General features: G+C 52.7%; 1 protein-coding gene across 2 annotated transcripts in view; it reads left to right on the top strand.

The window, feature by feature from the left end:
• SLC38A10 (solute carrier family 38 member 10) overlaps nucleotides 1–16,440 on the top strand; it is a 45,576-nt gene that overhangs the window by 17,648 nt on the left and 11,488 nt on the right. For both annotated transcript variants that reach the window (XM_038742072.1, XM_038742071.1), the window contains exons 10-14: nucleotides 233–339; nucleotides 1,211–1,367; nucleotides 11,225–11,419; nucleotides 12,846–13,277; nucleotides 13,806–13,868. In XM_038742072.1, the coding sequence (XP_038598000.1) occupies nucleotides 233–339; nucleotides 1,211–1,367; nucleotides 11,225–11,419; nucleotides 12,846–13,277; nucleotides 13,806–13,868 (954 nt within the window). The remainder of the gene's footprint in view (nucleotides 1–232; nucleotides 340–1,210; nucleotides 1,368–11,224; nucleotides 11,420–12,845; nucleotides 13,278–13,805; nucleotides 13,869–16,440) is intronic.

Genomic DNA, 16,440 nt, shown 5'->3' with positions numbered 1-16,440 from the left:
TCTCCTTTCCCTCTCCCTCTCTCTGATTCTCTCTCTGTCTCTTTTCCCTCTCCTTCCCCCTCTCCCTCTGACTCTGTCTCTCTCCCCTCTCTCCCTGACTCTCTCTCCCCTCACTCCTTCTCCCTCTCCCTCTGACTCTGTCTTTTTCTGTCTCCTTCTCCCTGCCTGTCTCTCTGACGCTCCGTCTCTCTCTGTTTTGCCCTCACCCTCTGCCCCCTCTTCTCGTGTCCAGTGGAAACGGTCTTGGGCCTCACCGGAGCCACCATGGGGAGCCTCATCTGTTTCATCTGCCCGGCTCTCATTTATAAGAAAATCCACAAGAAGGCCCTGTCCTCCCAGGTCAGTGATGTTCGACCCCCAACCCCACAGCCGATGCAGACCCCGGGACCCTCGCCTTCTCCTCTGGCACCCAAAGGGCCCGGAGGTGGCGAGGATGCCCGTGTTGCGTCCGGAAAACCGCCCCCGTCATCTTCACGAAGGCAGGGGAGCGGCGGAGGGCCCCCTCACCCACACCTCCCTCCGCCATTCCATTTCGGTGAGCTCAGGCCCTGCTAGAGCCCGGGCCTGGGAGTTAGAAGGTCATGAGTTCTAATCCCGGCTCTGCCAGTTGTCTGCTGTGTGACCTTGGGCAAGTTGCTTCACTGCTCTGGGCCTCAGTGACCTCATCTGGAAAATGGGGATGGAGACCGTGAGCCCCACGTGGGGCAGGGACTGTGTCCCAACCCGCTTTGCTTGTATCTACCCCAGCGCTTGGTACAATGCCTGGCACATAGCAAACGCTTAACAAGTTACCCTAATTGTTATTATAATTATTAGAGGGGAAGGCAGGCGTTAATAGAAAGAAATAAATGACAGATAATAATAATGATGGCATTTATTAAGTGCTTACTATGTGCAAAGCACTGTTCTAAGCGCTGGTAGGGATATAAGTGGGGCTGGGAGGGGGGATGAAGAAAGGGAGCGAGGGAGGGGGAGAAGAGGAAAGGAGGGTGCAGTCAGGGAAAGCCTCTTGGAGGAGTCAGGCCTTCCTTCAATAAGTCTTGGAAGGCGGGAGGGGGCCGAGCCGAAGCCCACCCGCCCTGCCGTTTGGCCGCTCTGGGTTCCAGGGAGGGCTTTCTCGTGTCATTCATTCGATCGCATTTACTGAGCACTTACTGTACTAAGTGCTTGGGAGCGTCCAGTATAACAGACACATCCCCAACACTTCCAGATCATCCTGTGGATCGGGCTGGGCATCCTGGTCATCAGCACCTACAGCACCTTGGCCGTGAGCGAGGACCGCCCGCCCGGCGCGGAGCAGGCCGCGCCCGCCGCCCGCCTGGGAGACGCCAAGGAGAACGTCCGGCCCAACTCCGCCAAGATATCCGGTAGGGCGAGCCCCGTCCCCTTCACAGCCCCCAAACCTCTCCTCCCCCGGGGCGGCCGGGGCAAGGGGCCCGAGGCGCCGCCGCGAGTTGGCACCGAGCCGGCCACCTGGAGGGAAGGGCACACGCAGCCAAAACGGGGCCTCTACCAGCCAGCGCCGCCCGGGCAGCGTTCCAGAAATGGGCCATTCACGGAGCTCAAAGGGATGTGGGCGCGTCTGGATGGGAGTCCGCGTTAGCTCCCCGTAACGAAGCCGGGAATTCTTCCTCCGCTTCGTGTCCCGGGCCGGGATGCGTCGCCCGGGCCTGCCGGTGGAGCTCTGGCCCCGGCGGTGGCCCCGTGCCCGTCTCGGTAGCCCTCGCCCGCCCGGCCCTCCCTCCTCCTCCAGGTCTCGTCCACGTCTGCAGTCCGTTTTCTGTTGGGGTCGGTGGGTCATCATCATCAATCGTATTTATTGAGCGATTACTGTGTGCAGAGCACTGGACTAAGCGCTTGGGAAGTCCAAGTTGGCAACATATAGAGACAGTCCCTACCCAACAGTGGGCTCACAGTCTAAAAGGGGGAGACAGAGAACAAAGCAAACATACTAACAAAATAAAATAAATAAATAGAATAGATATCATCATCATCATCAATCGTATTTATTGAGCGCTTACTGTGTGCGGAGCACTGTACTAAGCACTTGGGAAGTCCAAGTTGGCAACATATAGAGACAGTCCCTACCCAACAGTGGGCTCACAGTCTAAAAGGGGGAGACAGAGAACAAAGCAAACATACTAACAAAATAAAATAAATAGAATAGAATAGGTATCATCATCATCATCATCATCAATCGTATTTATTGAGCGCTTACTGTGTGCGGAGCACTGTACTAAGCACTTGGGAAGTCCAAGTTGGCAACATATAGAGACAGTCCCTACCCAACAGTGGGCTCACAGTCTAAAAGGGGGAGACAGAGAACAAAACAAACATACTAACAAAATAAAATAAATAGAATAGAATAGATATCATCATCGTCATCATCATCAATCGTATTTATTGAGCGCTTACTGTGTGCAGAGCACTGGACTAAGCGCTTGGGAAGTCCAAGTTGGCAACATATAGAGACAGTCCCTACCCAACAGTGGGCTCACAGTCTAAAAGGGGGAGACAGAGAACAAAGCAAACATACTAACAAAATAAAATAAATAGAATAGATATCATCATCAATCGTATTTATTGAGCGCTTACTGTGTGCAGAGCACTGTACTAAGCGCTTGGGAAGTCCAAGTTGGCAACATATAGAGACAGTCCCTACCCAACAGTGGGCTCAGTCTAAAAGGGGGAGACAGAGAACAAAACAAACATACTAACAAAATAAAATAAATAAATAGAATAGATATGTACAAGTAAAATAACTAAATAAAGAATCGGTTTTCCACCTGCCAGAGCAGTCCGATTTGTGACTGGGATTTTGGGCAGCAGCGTGGCTTAGCGGAGCAGGAGGTCATGGGTTCTAATCCCGGCTCTGCCACTTGTCTGCTGGGCGACCTTGGGCAAGTCACTTCAGTTCTCTGGGCCTCTGGTGTCTCATCTGGAAAAGGGGGATTGAGACCGCGAGGCCCACGTGGGACAGAGACTGTGTCCAACCCTATTTGCTCGTATCCACCCCAGTGCTTAGTACAGTGCCTGGCACAGAGTAAGCGTTTAACAAATGTCACAATTATTATTATGATTTGGGGTGGGGGCGGGCGTTGGCAACTGGGAGCTGTCTAGCATAGAAGAGGGATGGAAATGGGCCGGGGAGAAGGTTTTGCGGATGAGATTCTGCTGCTTTTAGTCCCTGGCTACCTTGATTCATTCATTGTCAAATTTATTGAGCCCTTTATTTATTTAAATTTATTTAAGGCCCTGCTGAGAGCTCACCTCCTCCAGGAGGCCTTCCCAGACTGAGCCCCTTCCTTCCTCTCCCCCTCGTCCCCCTCTCCATCCCCCCATCTTACCTCCTTCCCTTCCCCACAGCACCTGTATATATGTATATATGGTTGCACATATTTATTACTCTATTTATTTATTTATTTTACTTGTACATTTCTATCCTATTTATTTTATTTTGTTGGTATGTTTGGTTTTATTCTCTGTCTCCCCCTTTTAGACTGTGAGCCCACTGTTGGGTAGGGACTGTCTCTATGTGTTGCCAATTTGTACTTCCCAAGCGCTTAGTACAGTGCTCTGCACATAGTAAGTGCTCAATAAATACGATTGATTGATTGATTGAGCGCTTACTGGGTTCAGAGTACTGCACTAAGCGCTTGGGAGAGTCCAGTGTAACCGTAAACCTTCCTGTTGGTGAGAACATTCCCCCACCATCAACTCACTGTGGGCAGGGAACGTGTCTACTAAGTCTGTTGTATTGTCCTCTCCCAAGTGCTTAGTTCAGTGCGCTGCACACAGTAAGTGCTCAATAAATAATAATAATAATAATGATGATGGCATTTATTAAGCGTTTACTATGTGCAAAGCACTGGTCTAAGCCCTGGGGAGGTTACAAGGTGATCAGGTTGTCCCACAGCGGGGCTCACAGTCTTAATCCCCATTTTACAGATGAGGGAACTGAGGCCCTACTGAGAGCTCACCCAGACTGAGCCCCTTCCTTCCTCTCCCCCTCGTCCCCCTCTCCATCCCCCCATCTTACCTCCTTCCCTTCCCCACGGCATCTGTATATATGGATATATGTTTGTACATATTTATTACTCTATTTATTTATTTTACTTGTACATATCTATTCTATTTATTTTATTTTGTTAGTATGTTTGGTTTTATTCTCTGTCTCCCCCCTTTAGACCGTGAGCCCACTGTTGGGTAGGGACCGTCTCTATATGTTGCCAACTTGTACTTCCCAAGCGCTTAATACAGTGCTCTGCACACAATAAGCGCTCAATAAATACGATTGATGATGATGCAAAGCACTGTTCTAAGCGCTGGGGGATACAAGGTGATCAGGTTGTCCCACGTGGGGCTCGCAGTCTTAATCCCATTTTACAGATGAGGTCACTGAGGCACAGAGAAGTTAAGTGGCTTGCCCAAGGCCCCACAGCTAAGTTTCGGAGCCGGAATTCGAACCCATGACCTCTGACTCCAAAGCCCATGCTCTTTCCACTGAGCCATGCTGCTTCTCCAAATGGGGATTAGGGGGGGAAAATGGGGATTTAAGGCTTTGTGAACCCCTTGTGGGACAAGGGACTGTGTCCAACCTGATTACTTTGTATCCACCCCAGTTCTTAGAACAGTACTTGGCACCTAGTAAGTGCTTAACAAATACCGCTATTATTATTATTATCATCAATGATAAAAAACCTACCCCATGGGCCCCGGGATGACGACTATTTGGACACCGCCGTCTTATGCGAAGGCCAGTTGGCTCGGATGGCGTCTCCAACGTGAGACCCCCGGCCAGGACTATCGAAGGCTCTCCCGTCAGCGGCCCGCCACGGGAGGGTGCGAAGCCCTCTCAGAAACGCTGCGCTCCGTCCCGTACGGTGCGGCCGCAGACGGGTCTCCCGGGGAAGCTCAGGGAGGCAATTATCCGTTTAAAAAAAAGAAAAGCCAATCAGGCAATTGATCTCAGCGTCAGAAGGCGCCCCGTAGGGCCTTACGGGTGGTATTAAGATTTTGTACTATTTCTCGGCTCCTTAGTTTCCCGTTATTTCCTCTCTTTTCCTTTCCCTCTTTCTCACTCTCTCCTTCCTCCCCCTCCGCCGGCCCCGGTCCTCCACTGAGCAGGGTTGGATAACAAAGCCCCAATTCACAGAGGCTTTTTGTGCAGTCAGTCCCCTCTGCTCCCGACAGGGCTGGAAAAAGAGCCGGGCTCGGGAGAGGGGCCCGGGAGTTGGGGGGCGGGGAGGGCTCGGGGGCCACCGGGCCACGGGGCCACGGGTCTTGGGACGGCGGCCCATCCGGCGCTGAGGGCGGCGAAGTTGAAGCGGTGAGGAAGGGGCAGAAGCTGGAAATCTCTGGGCTCCCCCCTCTGCCCCCTAATAATAATAATAATGGCATTTATTAAGCGCTTACTACATGCAAAGCACTGTTCCAAGCACTGGGGAGGTTACAAAGGTGATCAGGTTGTCCCCCGGGGGCCTCACAGTCTTCATCCCCATTTGACAGATGAGGGAACTGAGGCATAGAGAAGTGAAGTGACGTGCCCAAAGTCACCCAGCTGACAATTGGCGGAGCCGGGATTCGAACCCATGACCTCTGACTCCAAAGCCCGGGCTCTTTTCCACGGAGCCATGCTGCTTCCCCTACCCACCGTCGGCGGCTCGGCCGAAGGAAAAGTTCAAGCCGGGGAATGTGGCGCCCTGCTGCTCGCCCCCGGGCCTCAAGAGACGGCTTTTACCAGTTCCCCTTCTGGGTCACAGGTCTTCTCCTCCTCCTCCTTCTCATTTTCCTTGTCCTCCTCCTCCTTGCCCTCCTTATCCTCCTCCTGCTTGTCCTCCTCATCCTTCTCCTTGTTCTCTTTCTCCTCCTCCTCGTCATTCCTTCAATCGTATTTATTGAGGGCTTACTGTGCGCAGAGCACTGTACTAAGCGCTTATCCTCCTCAGCCTCCTTCTTTCCGTCTCCCATAGTCCTCCTTGCCCCCCTTCCTCCCTCTCTCCCTCCCCCCGTCCCCACCATCTCCATCATCATCATCATCAATCGTATTTATTGAGCGCTTACTATGTGCAGAGCACTGTACTAAGCGCTTGGGAAGTACAAATTGGCAACATATAGAGACAGTCCCTACCCAACAGTGGGCTCACAGTCTAAAAGGGGGAGACAGAGAACAAAACCAAACATACTAACAAAATAAAATAAATAGAAAAGATATGTACAAATAAAATAAATAAATAGAGTAACAAATATGTACAAACATATATATATATATATATATATATATATATATATATATATATATATGTATACATATATCTCCACTCCTCATGACTGCTGCCGTGTCGGGATGACTGACCCCGGATTCATCTCCCTGATGCAATTCAGGATTCCCGTCCAGCCGGGACCGGGGCGGCTCCCTAGGCCCCGACGCCAGACACCGAGGGGCCCCGTCTTCCCGCCCGCCAGCTCCCGGAGGGCCTGGTCCCGCCCCGGCCGGCACCGCATCCGCCAGGGAATGCCGTCCGGAGCAGCGGCCTAGGGGAAAGGGCACTGGCCTGGGATTCAGGGTCCCGGCCTGCTCTCGGTCAATCCATCAATCAGTCGCTCGTTCAGTCAGTCGAATTTATTGAGCGCCCACAGCGCACGGAGTCCTGTCCTAAACCCTCGGGAGAGGACAATATAGCAGTCAATAGACGCATTCCCTGCCCGCAACGACCTGACAGTCTAGAGGCGGGGAGACAGATGTGAACAGAAATAAATAAATAAATAATAATAATGTTGGTATTTAAGTGCTTACTATGTGCAAAGCACTGTTCTAAGAGAAGCAGCGTGGCTCGGTGAAAAAAGCCCGGGCTTTGGAGTCAGAGGTCATGGGTTCAAATCCCGGCTCCACCACTTGTCACCTGTGTGACTCTGGGCAAGTCACTTCACTTCTCTGTGCCTCAGTTACCTCATCTGTAAAATGGGGACTAAGTATGTGAGCCCCAGGTGGGACAACTTGATTACTTTGTATCTACCCCAGCGCTTAGAACAGTGCTTTGCACATAGTAAGCGCTTAATAAATGCCATCAGTTTTTTTTTTCTAAGTGCTGGGGTAGATACAAGGTGATCAGGTTGTCCCACGAGGGGCTCACAGTCTTCATCCGCATTTTGCAGGTGAGGGAAGTGAGGCCCAGAGAAGTGAAGTGACTTGCCCAAAGTCACAGAGCTGACAAGTGGCGGAGCCGGGATTTGAACCCACGGCCTCCGACTCCAAAGCCCGGCCTCTTTCCATTGAGCCAGATGGAAGGGGGAGGTGAATAACGGGAGCAAGTCAGGGTGACGCAGAAGGGAGCGGGGGAAGAAGAAAGGAGGGTGCAGTCGGGGAAAGCCTCTTGGAGGATTTGGGCCTTCAGAGAAGCAGCGTGGCTCTGTGGAAAGAGTGCGGGCTTGGGAGGCAGAGGTCACGGGTTCGAATCCCACCTCCCCCACATGTCTGCTGTGTGACCTTGGGCAAGTCACTTCACTTCTCTGTGCCTCAGTTCCCTCATCTGTAAAATGGGGATTAAGACTGTGGGCCCCACGGGGGACAACCTCATCTCCTTGTGTTCCCCCCAGCGCTTAGAACAGTGCTTTGCACATAGTAAGCGCTTAACAAATACCAACATTATTATTATTATTATTAATAAGGCTTCGAAGTCGGTGGCTACCAGCTTTGAGAGGGAGGGCGTGCCAGACGTGACTAGAAATAAAGGACGTGACGGATTTGGACATGAGTGCTGTGGGATTGAGGGCCGGGGGAATAAAGGGAGGAAATGGAAGTCCAGCCCGGATCGCTCCCCTCTCCCGGTGTCCACCTGGTCTCCGTCCCACTTTACAGCTTGGGTTGAAATATGGGCCGTTTCATCCGTCGTCAAAGCAGCGTGGCCCAGGAGCGGCCTAGAGCCCGGGGCTGAGAGTCAGAGCACCTGGGTTCTAATCCCGCTCTGCCTCGTGTGTGCTGAGCGTCCTTGGGTCAATCGCTTCACTTCTCCAGGCTTCAGTTCCCTCATTTGTCAAATGGGGATGAAGACCCTGAGCCCCACATGGAACGGGGACCGCGTCCATCCCGATTTAGCTTGGATCTACCCCAGTACTTAGAGCCTGGCACGTAGTAAGCGCTTAAGAAATGCCATTTTTTAAAAGATTACTAAATTTCCTCCTCCTTTCCCAAGAAACCATGTCTGTCGACATCGGTTTGGGCTCCCAGCCATGAGCTCTGCACACAGCGGGCCCCCTTCCGTGTCTCCCTTGTCCTTGGATTTGCTCCCTTTCTCCCCCACTCCCTCAGCCCCACACCCTTACGTCCAGATACATCATTTTTAAATTTTCACTCATTCCTTCATTCAGTTGTATTTACTGAGCGCTTACTGTGTGCAGAGCACTGTACTAAGCACTTGGGAAGTCCAAGTTGGCAACATATAAAGACGGTCCCTACCCAGCAATGGGCTCACCGTCTAGAAGGGGGAGACAGACAACAAAACAAAACATATTCACAGAATAAAATAAGTAGAATAGTAAATATGTACGAGTAAAATAAATAGAGTAATAAATCTGTACAAACATGTATACAGGTGCTGTGGGGAGGGGAAGGAGGGAGGGTTTTGGTGACGGATTGGATGTGAGGGACGTGATGTCTGTATTGATGTCCATCTCCTCCCTAGACCGTAAACTCATTGTGGGCAGGGAAAGTGCTTATTGTTGTATGGTCCTCTCCTGAGTGCTTAGTACGGTGCTGTGCACACAGTAAGCGCTCAATAAATACCGCGGATTGATTGACGATGCTACTAAAATTGACCGCGAGATGATTGTGATTTTGTAGCCATTGGAAACCCACGCCAGTAGCCTGATCGGAAGCTGGGCGAGGGGTAGAAAAACACTTTTCCGGATTCCCAAGTTGGAAGTTCCGACGCCAGGTTTTAATAATAATAATGATCAGTCAATCAATCAATCAATCGTATTTATTGAGCGCTTACTGTGTGCAGAGCACTGTACTAAGCGCTTGAGAAGTACAAGCTGGCAACATATGCTGATTATGATTATTGTTATGGTGCTTTTTAAATGCTTACTATGTGCCAAGCACTGTTGTAAGCACTTGGGTAGATACGAGTTAGATTGGATGAAGTCCCTGTCCCACGCGGGGCTCACTCTTCGACCCCGCATGGGGCTCACCCTCATAATCCCCATTTTACCAATGAGGGGACTGAGGAACATAGAAGTGAAATGACTTGTCCAGGGTCACTCAGCAGACAAGGGGTGAAGCAGGCATTAGAACCCAGGTCCTTTGGATTCCCAGGCCCCGGCTTTATCCACTAGGCCACGCTGCTTCTCTATAAATCAATTCATTCAATCACTCATTCATTCAATCATATTTATTGAGCGCTTACTGTGAGCAGAGCACTGGACTAAGCGCTTGGGAAGTACAAGTTGGCCACATATAGAGACGGTCCCTACCCGACAGCGGGCTCAGTTGTATTTATTTCGTGCTTACTGTGTGCACTGTACTAAGCACTTGGGAGAGTACAATGTAACAATAATTGTTATAATATACAACAGAGAATGGACACATTCTCTGCCCACAATAATAATAATGATGATGGCATTTATTAAGCGCTTACTATATGTAAAACACTGTTCTAAGCATTGGGGAGGTTACAAGGTGATCAGGTTGTCCCGGAGGGGACTCACAGTTTTTAATCCCCATTTTACAGATGAGGTAACTGAGGCACAGAGAAGTGAAGTGACTTTCCCAAAGTCACCCAGCTGACAACTGGCATAGCCGGGATTTGAACCCATGATCTCTGACTCCAAAGCCCGGGCTCTTTCCACTGAGCCACGCTGCACAATGAGCTCTCAGTCGAAAGAGGGTGCAGACGTATATACGTACGTAGACTGCGTACGCAAGAACCTGGGCTTGGGAGTCAGAGGTCTTGGGTTCTAATTCCAGCCCTGCCACTTGTCTGCCGTGTGACCTTGGGCAAGTCACTTCACTTCTCAGTGCCTCAGTTACTCATCTGTAAAATGGGGATGGCGAGTGAGAGCCCCATTTCATGTGTGTCCAACGTGATTACCTTGTATCTCTCCCGGCACTTAGAACAGTGCTTGACATAGAGCAAGCGTTTAACAAATAGCGAAATTATTATTGTTATTATTATGAATGTAACCAACATATTGTGGATGTAATAACGGCTACAGATCCCCATTTACCGGATGAGAAAACCGAGGCCCAGCCAAGGGAAGTGACTTCCCCAGTGTCACCCGGGGGGTCAGTAGCGGCCCTGGGGTTCGAGATTCCGTGCCCCGAGACCTCTCCCAAGCGCTTAGTATAGTACCTGTATATATGTATATATGTTTGTACATATTTATTACTCTATTTATTTATTTATTTTACTTGTACATATCTATTCTATTTTATTTTGTTAGTATGTTTGGTTTTGTTCTCTGTCTCCCCCTTTTAGACTGTGAGCCCACTGTTGGGTAGGGACTGTCTCTAGATGTTGCCAATTTGTACTTCCCAAGCACTTAGTACAGTGCTCTGCACATAGTAAGCGCTCAATAAATACGATTGATGATGATGATGATGATGATGCACTGCACCCCATAAGCGCTCAATAAATAGGATTGATAGTGGATCAATGGTGCCACCTGGTGGCCGATGGAGGGCACATCTCCATGAGAAGCAGCGTGGCTCAGTGGGAAGAGCCCGGGCTTTGGAGTCAGAGGTCACGGGTTCAAATCCCGACTCCGCCAGTTGTCAGCTGTGTGACTTTGGGCAAGTCACCTCACTTCTCTGGGCCTCAGTTCCCTCATCTGTAAAATGGGGATGAAGACTGGGAGCCCCCCGTGGGACAACCTGATCGCCTTGTAACCTCCCCAGTGCTTAGAACAGTGCTTTGCACATAGTAAGCGCTTAATCATCATCATCATCATCAATCGTATTTATTGAGCGCTTACTATGTGCAGAGCACTGTACTAAGCGCTTGGGAAGTACAAATTGGCAACATATAGAGACAGTCCCTACCCAACAGTGGGCTCACAGTCTAAAAACGCCATCGTTATTATTATTATCTCCCAAAGCACCGCTCATCCCGGCCCGGGTCCGAAAGCTTGGCCCGTTTTTGTTCCCGAAAAAACCGGGAATTAGGGCAGTCTTCTCTTCCGTCCCGGCCGGGGAGATGGAACCCCGCTGACCTTGCCGCCCTCTCAGTCCAGAACCCGGGTGTCCAGGCGGCCGGCGACGGCCGCGAGAAGCCGAAGCCGGCCGGCGGGCAGGACGAGGTGGCCCCGCCGCAGATCGAGGTGCCCGCGGACTTGCCCCAGCGGCAGCGGGCCCCGGAGAAGCTCCCGGAGCCGGAGCCGGAGCGGGAGCGGGAGGAATTGCAACTGGACCGTCCCGACCAAGGTAGCGTGGAGAGGGACGGGGAAGGAGTCCGACGGTGCCCGGAATTCCCTCATTCATTCGTTCATTTGTAATATCTGCATATAGTAAGTGCTCAATAAATACGATTGATGATTTATTGAGTGCTTAACCCTGTGGAGAGCACTGTACTAAGCTCTCTGGAGAGCGTGGCACAGCGATAACAGTGACGTGCCCTGCCCACGATGAGCTTAAACCGTCTAGAGCGGGGAGGTGGGCATTAATAGAAAGAAATAAATGAGGGATGTGGACATAAGCAGCGTGGCTCAGTGGAAAGAGCCCGGGCTTTGGAGTCAGAGGTCATGGGTTCAAATCCCGGCTCCGCCACTTGTCAGCTGTGTGACTTTGGGCAAGTCACTTCACTTCTCTGGGCCTCAGTTCACTCATCTGTAAAATGGGGATTAAAACTGTGAGCCCCCCCCCGTGGGACAACCTGATCACCTTGTAAACTCCCCAGCGCTTAGAACAGTGCTTTGCACATAGTAAGCGCTTAATAAATGCCATCATCATCATCATCATAAGCGGTGTGGGGCTGGTGAATAAAGGGAGCGAGTCAGGGCCGTGCAGAAGGGAGTGTGAGCCCACTGTTGGGTAGGGACCGTCTCTGTATGTTGCCAACTTGTACTTCCCAAGCGCTTAGTACAGTGCCCTGCACACAGTAAGCGCTCACTAAATACGATTGAATGAATGAATGACTGAGTGGGAGATGAGGAAAAGTCAGGGCTTAGTCTGGGAAGGCCTCTGGGAGGAGATGGGCCTTCGATATGGCTTTGAAGACGGGGAAGAGTCGTTGTGTGTGGGATTTGTGTTTATGTTGCCAACTTGTACTTCCCAAGCGCTTAGTACAGTGCCCTGCACACAGTAAGCGCTCACTACATACGATTGAATGAATGAATGATTGAGTGGGAGATGAGGAAAAGTCGGGGCTTAGTCTGGGAAGGCCTCTGGGAGGAGATGGGCCTTTGATACGGCTTTGAAGACGGGGAAGAGTCGTGTGTGGGATTTGTGTTTACGTTGCCAACTTGTACTTCCCAAGCGCTTAGTACAGTGCCCTGCACACAGTAAGCGCTCAATAAATACGATTGAATGAATGAATGAATGAATTTGAGGAGGGAGGGCGTTCTGGGGACGGCGGCGAGACTTTTAGGCCGTGAGCCCACTGTTGGGTAAGGGCTGTCTCTATATGTTGCCAACTTGGACTTCCCAAGCGCTTAGTCCAGTGCTGTGCACACAGTAAGCGCTCAATAAATACGATTGATTGATTGAGACAGAGTTAGGGTTCACGCCCCCCCTTTGCATTGGTCCTCGGCTCTGACTGTTCCCCCCTGCTTCGGCCAAAGCAACTTGCCGGATGCCCCTTTCGCACCCCCCGGAGCGGACGCCCTCAGCTGCCTTCTCTGCCCCTCTCCAGGCATTGCCGTGCCCGTCGGGGAGGCCCACCGCCACGAGCCGCCCGTGCCCCGGGACGAGGTCGCCGTGGACGAGGGCCAGGACGGCGAAGAGCCGGCGAAGATGGGCCCCCCTCGCGAGGGAGCCGAGCCCCCCGCCCCGGCCCGGGGGGACGGAGCCGGGGGAGCCCCCGCGCCCTCCGACAGAAAGCAGCGCCAGCCCGAGAGACAGCCCGGCGCCCGGGAGGACGGGAGGGCGGACCGAGCCCCGCCGGGGACCCCCGAGGTCCCCCCGGGACCCCCGGCCGGCCACCCCGACGAGCGGCAGCAGGCCGACGCGGCCGGAGGAGCGGAGCAGGCGGCCGCCCGGGCTCCCGGCCCTCCGGAGGAGATGGGGCGGCCCCCCGGGACCCCCGGGGCCGGCGAGGAGCCCCCCGTTCCGGCCGGGGGGGACGGTGAGAACGGGCCCCTCGCCTGCCACGCGATTAGCGTACGAATGGAGCCGTCCCCCTGCCCACCTGTCAGATGGCTGTCAAAAAGTCGCGCGCCCGGCTACTAAACGTCAGGCGGCCCCCCGGGGACCGGCGGGGAGGGGAGGATGGGCACCCCTGACAGGTAACACGTTGCTAAGTGCCCGCCCAACCCCCCGACAGGACCCGTCTTGCATTTTAATGGGCCGAGGCATTAAACGTTGGCGCGCCGCCGTGGGCCTAGGCGATTGTTAAATATCTTCGTATTTGTTTTCTTTGATTACGACTTCCCCGGTAATCGTCGGGTCGGACGTAAACCGGGCTGGGGAGAGCGGGAGGGGGGCGCGGAGAGTAATTTTAGGGCACATCTGCCGTCTCCTTTTGTTTCTCGGGTGCTTCTTCCTTTTAAATCTTTTTCTTTTTTTGTCGTCTGTGTGTGTTTTCTTTTGTCTCCTCCTCGCCGCTCCGCGATCCAAACCACGCCGGTAAACGGTCTGCCCTGCATGCCCACAGGTCGGCAGCCTCAGCGGCCCCAGGACGGGCAGAGCCAAGAAGACACCGGTGGCAAGTTGGAGGGTAAGGCCGCTTCTCGTCGCTGATCGCACCCCCTCGGCCCGCTGCTGGGACCCCTTCCCCTTCTCCCTTTTCCTCCCCACTGGATCCCCGGCGGACCGCCCGCTCGATCGTGTTTGTCGAGCGCTCGTCGTGGGCAGAGCGCTGGCCCGAGCACTCGGGAGAGTCCAGGAGAGTTGGTAGAGGCGATTCCCTGCCCGCAGAGAGCTGACAGTCTACCGTGTGCAAAACACTGGACTAAACGCTTGGGAGAGTCCAGCATCATCATCAATCGTATTTATTGAGCGCTTACTATGTGCAGAGCACTGTACTAAGCGCTTGGGAAGTACAAATTGGCAACATATAGAGACAGTCCCTACCCAACGGTGGGCTCACAGCTCCAGCAGAGTTGGTCGATGTGATCCCCTGCCCTCAATAGTAATAATAACCAATCACACAGTATTATTGTGGTTGTTACATAATATGTAATATATTATTGTTATTATGGTATTTGTTAAGCACTTACTATGTGCCAAGCCCTGTTCTAAGCACTGGGGTAGGTACAAGCTAATCAGATTGGACACAGTCCCCGTCCCCCGTGGGGCTCACCATCTCAGTTGCCTTTTACAGCTGAAGAGATGGATAAGCGGGGGGTTTCTTTTTGGTGTTTAAGCGCTCACTATGTGCCAGGCACCGTACTGAGCGCTGCGGTCGATCCAAGCTAATCAGCTGGACGCGGTCCCTGTCCCATGAAAGGCCCATGACTGCTCAGCACTGGCCCTGCCTCCGCCGGGACCGAGTCCTGAGAGTCATTCATTCGGTTGGATTTATTGAGCGCTTCCTGTTTGCAGAGCACTGTACTGAGCGCTTGGGAGAATCCGATAGAACAATACACAGACACATTCCCTGCCCATAACAAGCTGGCAGTCCAGAGAGGGAGATGGATATGAATAGAAAGAAATAAATGACAGATAGGGATGTAGGCGGTGTGGGGTTGGGAGGGGGGGTAATAATAATAATGGTGGCATCTGTTAAGCGCTTACTATGTGCAGAGCACTGTTCTAAGTGCTGGGAGGTGACCAGGTTGTCCCAAGTGGGGCTCACAGTCTTCATCCCCATTTTACAGATGAGGGAACTGAGGCCCAGAGAAGTGAAGTCTTCTAGACTGTGAGCACACTTGGGTAGGGACCGTCTCTAGATGTTGCCAACTTGTACTTCCCAAGCGCTTAGTCCAGTGCTCTGCACACAGTAAGTGCTCAATAAATACGATTGAATGAATGAAGTGACTTGCCCAAAGTCACCCAGCTGACAATTGGCAGAGCCGGAATTTGAACCCGTGACCTCTGACTCCAAAGCCCGGGCTCTTTCCGCTGAGCCACGCTGCTTCTCCATGTAAAGGGATGACTAAAAGGGGCAAGTCAGGGCGACGCAGAAGGGAGCGGGAGAAGAGGAAAGGCGGGGGGCAGTCAGGGAAGGCCTCTGGGAGGAGACGGGCCTTCATTGAGGCTTTGAAGAGGGGGAGAAGGATGGGCTGTCGGATAGGAGCCCCAACTTCCCGCCCCCACCCCGGGGTGGTCCGTGCCTCTGCTGGCGGGCGACCAATTTAGTACAGTGCTCTGCACATAGTAAGCGCTCAATAAATACGATTGATTGATTGATTGATTGGCGGGCGACCCGCCCTCGTAGCCCAGAATGAGCAGGGCCAGCACGGCGGAGGGTGGGCACCGCGGGCGAGACCGTTGGGGGCGGGCGGAGGGGGCGCCCGGGATGGAGGCAGGTAGTTGACCCTCAGGGGGACGGCCCATAGGCATCATCATCATCATCAATCGTATTTATTGAGCGCTTACTGTGTGCAGAGCACTGTACTAAGCGCTTGGGAAGTACAAGTTGGCAACATATGGAGACAGTCCCCACCCAACAGTGGGCAAGGCCGAAGCAGCGTGGCTCAGTGGAAGGAGCCCGGGCTTGGGAGCAGAGGTCAGGGGTTCAAATCCCGGCTCTGCCTCTTGTCTTGTCAAGGAGAGCTCACCTCCTCCAGGAGGCCTTCCCAGACTGAGCCCCTTCCTTCATCTCCCACTCAGTCATTCATTCATTCAATCGTATTTAGTGAGCGCTTACTGTGTGCAGAGCACTGTACTAAGCGCTTGGGAAGTACAAGTGGGCAACAAACACAAATCCCACACACAACGACTCTTCCCCGTCCTCAAAGCCGTATCGAAGGCCCATCTCCTCCCAGAGGCCTTCCCGGACTAAGCCCCGACTTTTCCTCATCTCCCACTCATTCATTCATTGAATCGTATTTAGTGAGCGCTTACTGTGTGCAGGGCACTGTACTAAGCGCTTGGGAAGTGCAAGTTGGCAACCTACAGGGACGGTCCCTACCCAACAGTGGGCTCACACTCCCTTCTGCACGGCCCTGACTCGCTCCCTTTATTCACCCGCCCCACACCGCTTATGATGATGATGATGATGGCATTTATTAAACTCTTACTATGTGCAAAGCACTGTTCTAAGCGCTGGGGAGTTTACAAGGTGATCAGGTTGTCCCACGGGGGGGGGGCTCACAGTCTTAATCCCCATTTTCCAGATGAGGGAA

This window comes from Tachyglossus aculeatus, unplaced genomic scaffold (assembly GCF_015852505.1).
Source record: "Tachyglossus aculeatus isolate mTacAcu1 unplaced genomic scaffold, mTacAcu1.pri SUPER_34, whole genome shotgun sequence".
In the NCBI taxonomy this organism is placed as follows: domain Eukaryota; kingdom Metazoa; phylum Chordata; class Mammalia; order Monotremata; family Tachyglossidae; genus Tachyglossus; species Tachyglossus aculeatus.
This window is presented reverse-complemented; position numbering and strand designations above follow the sequence as displayed.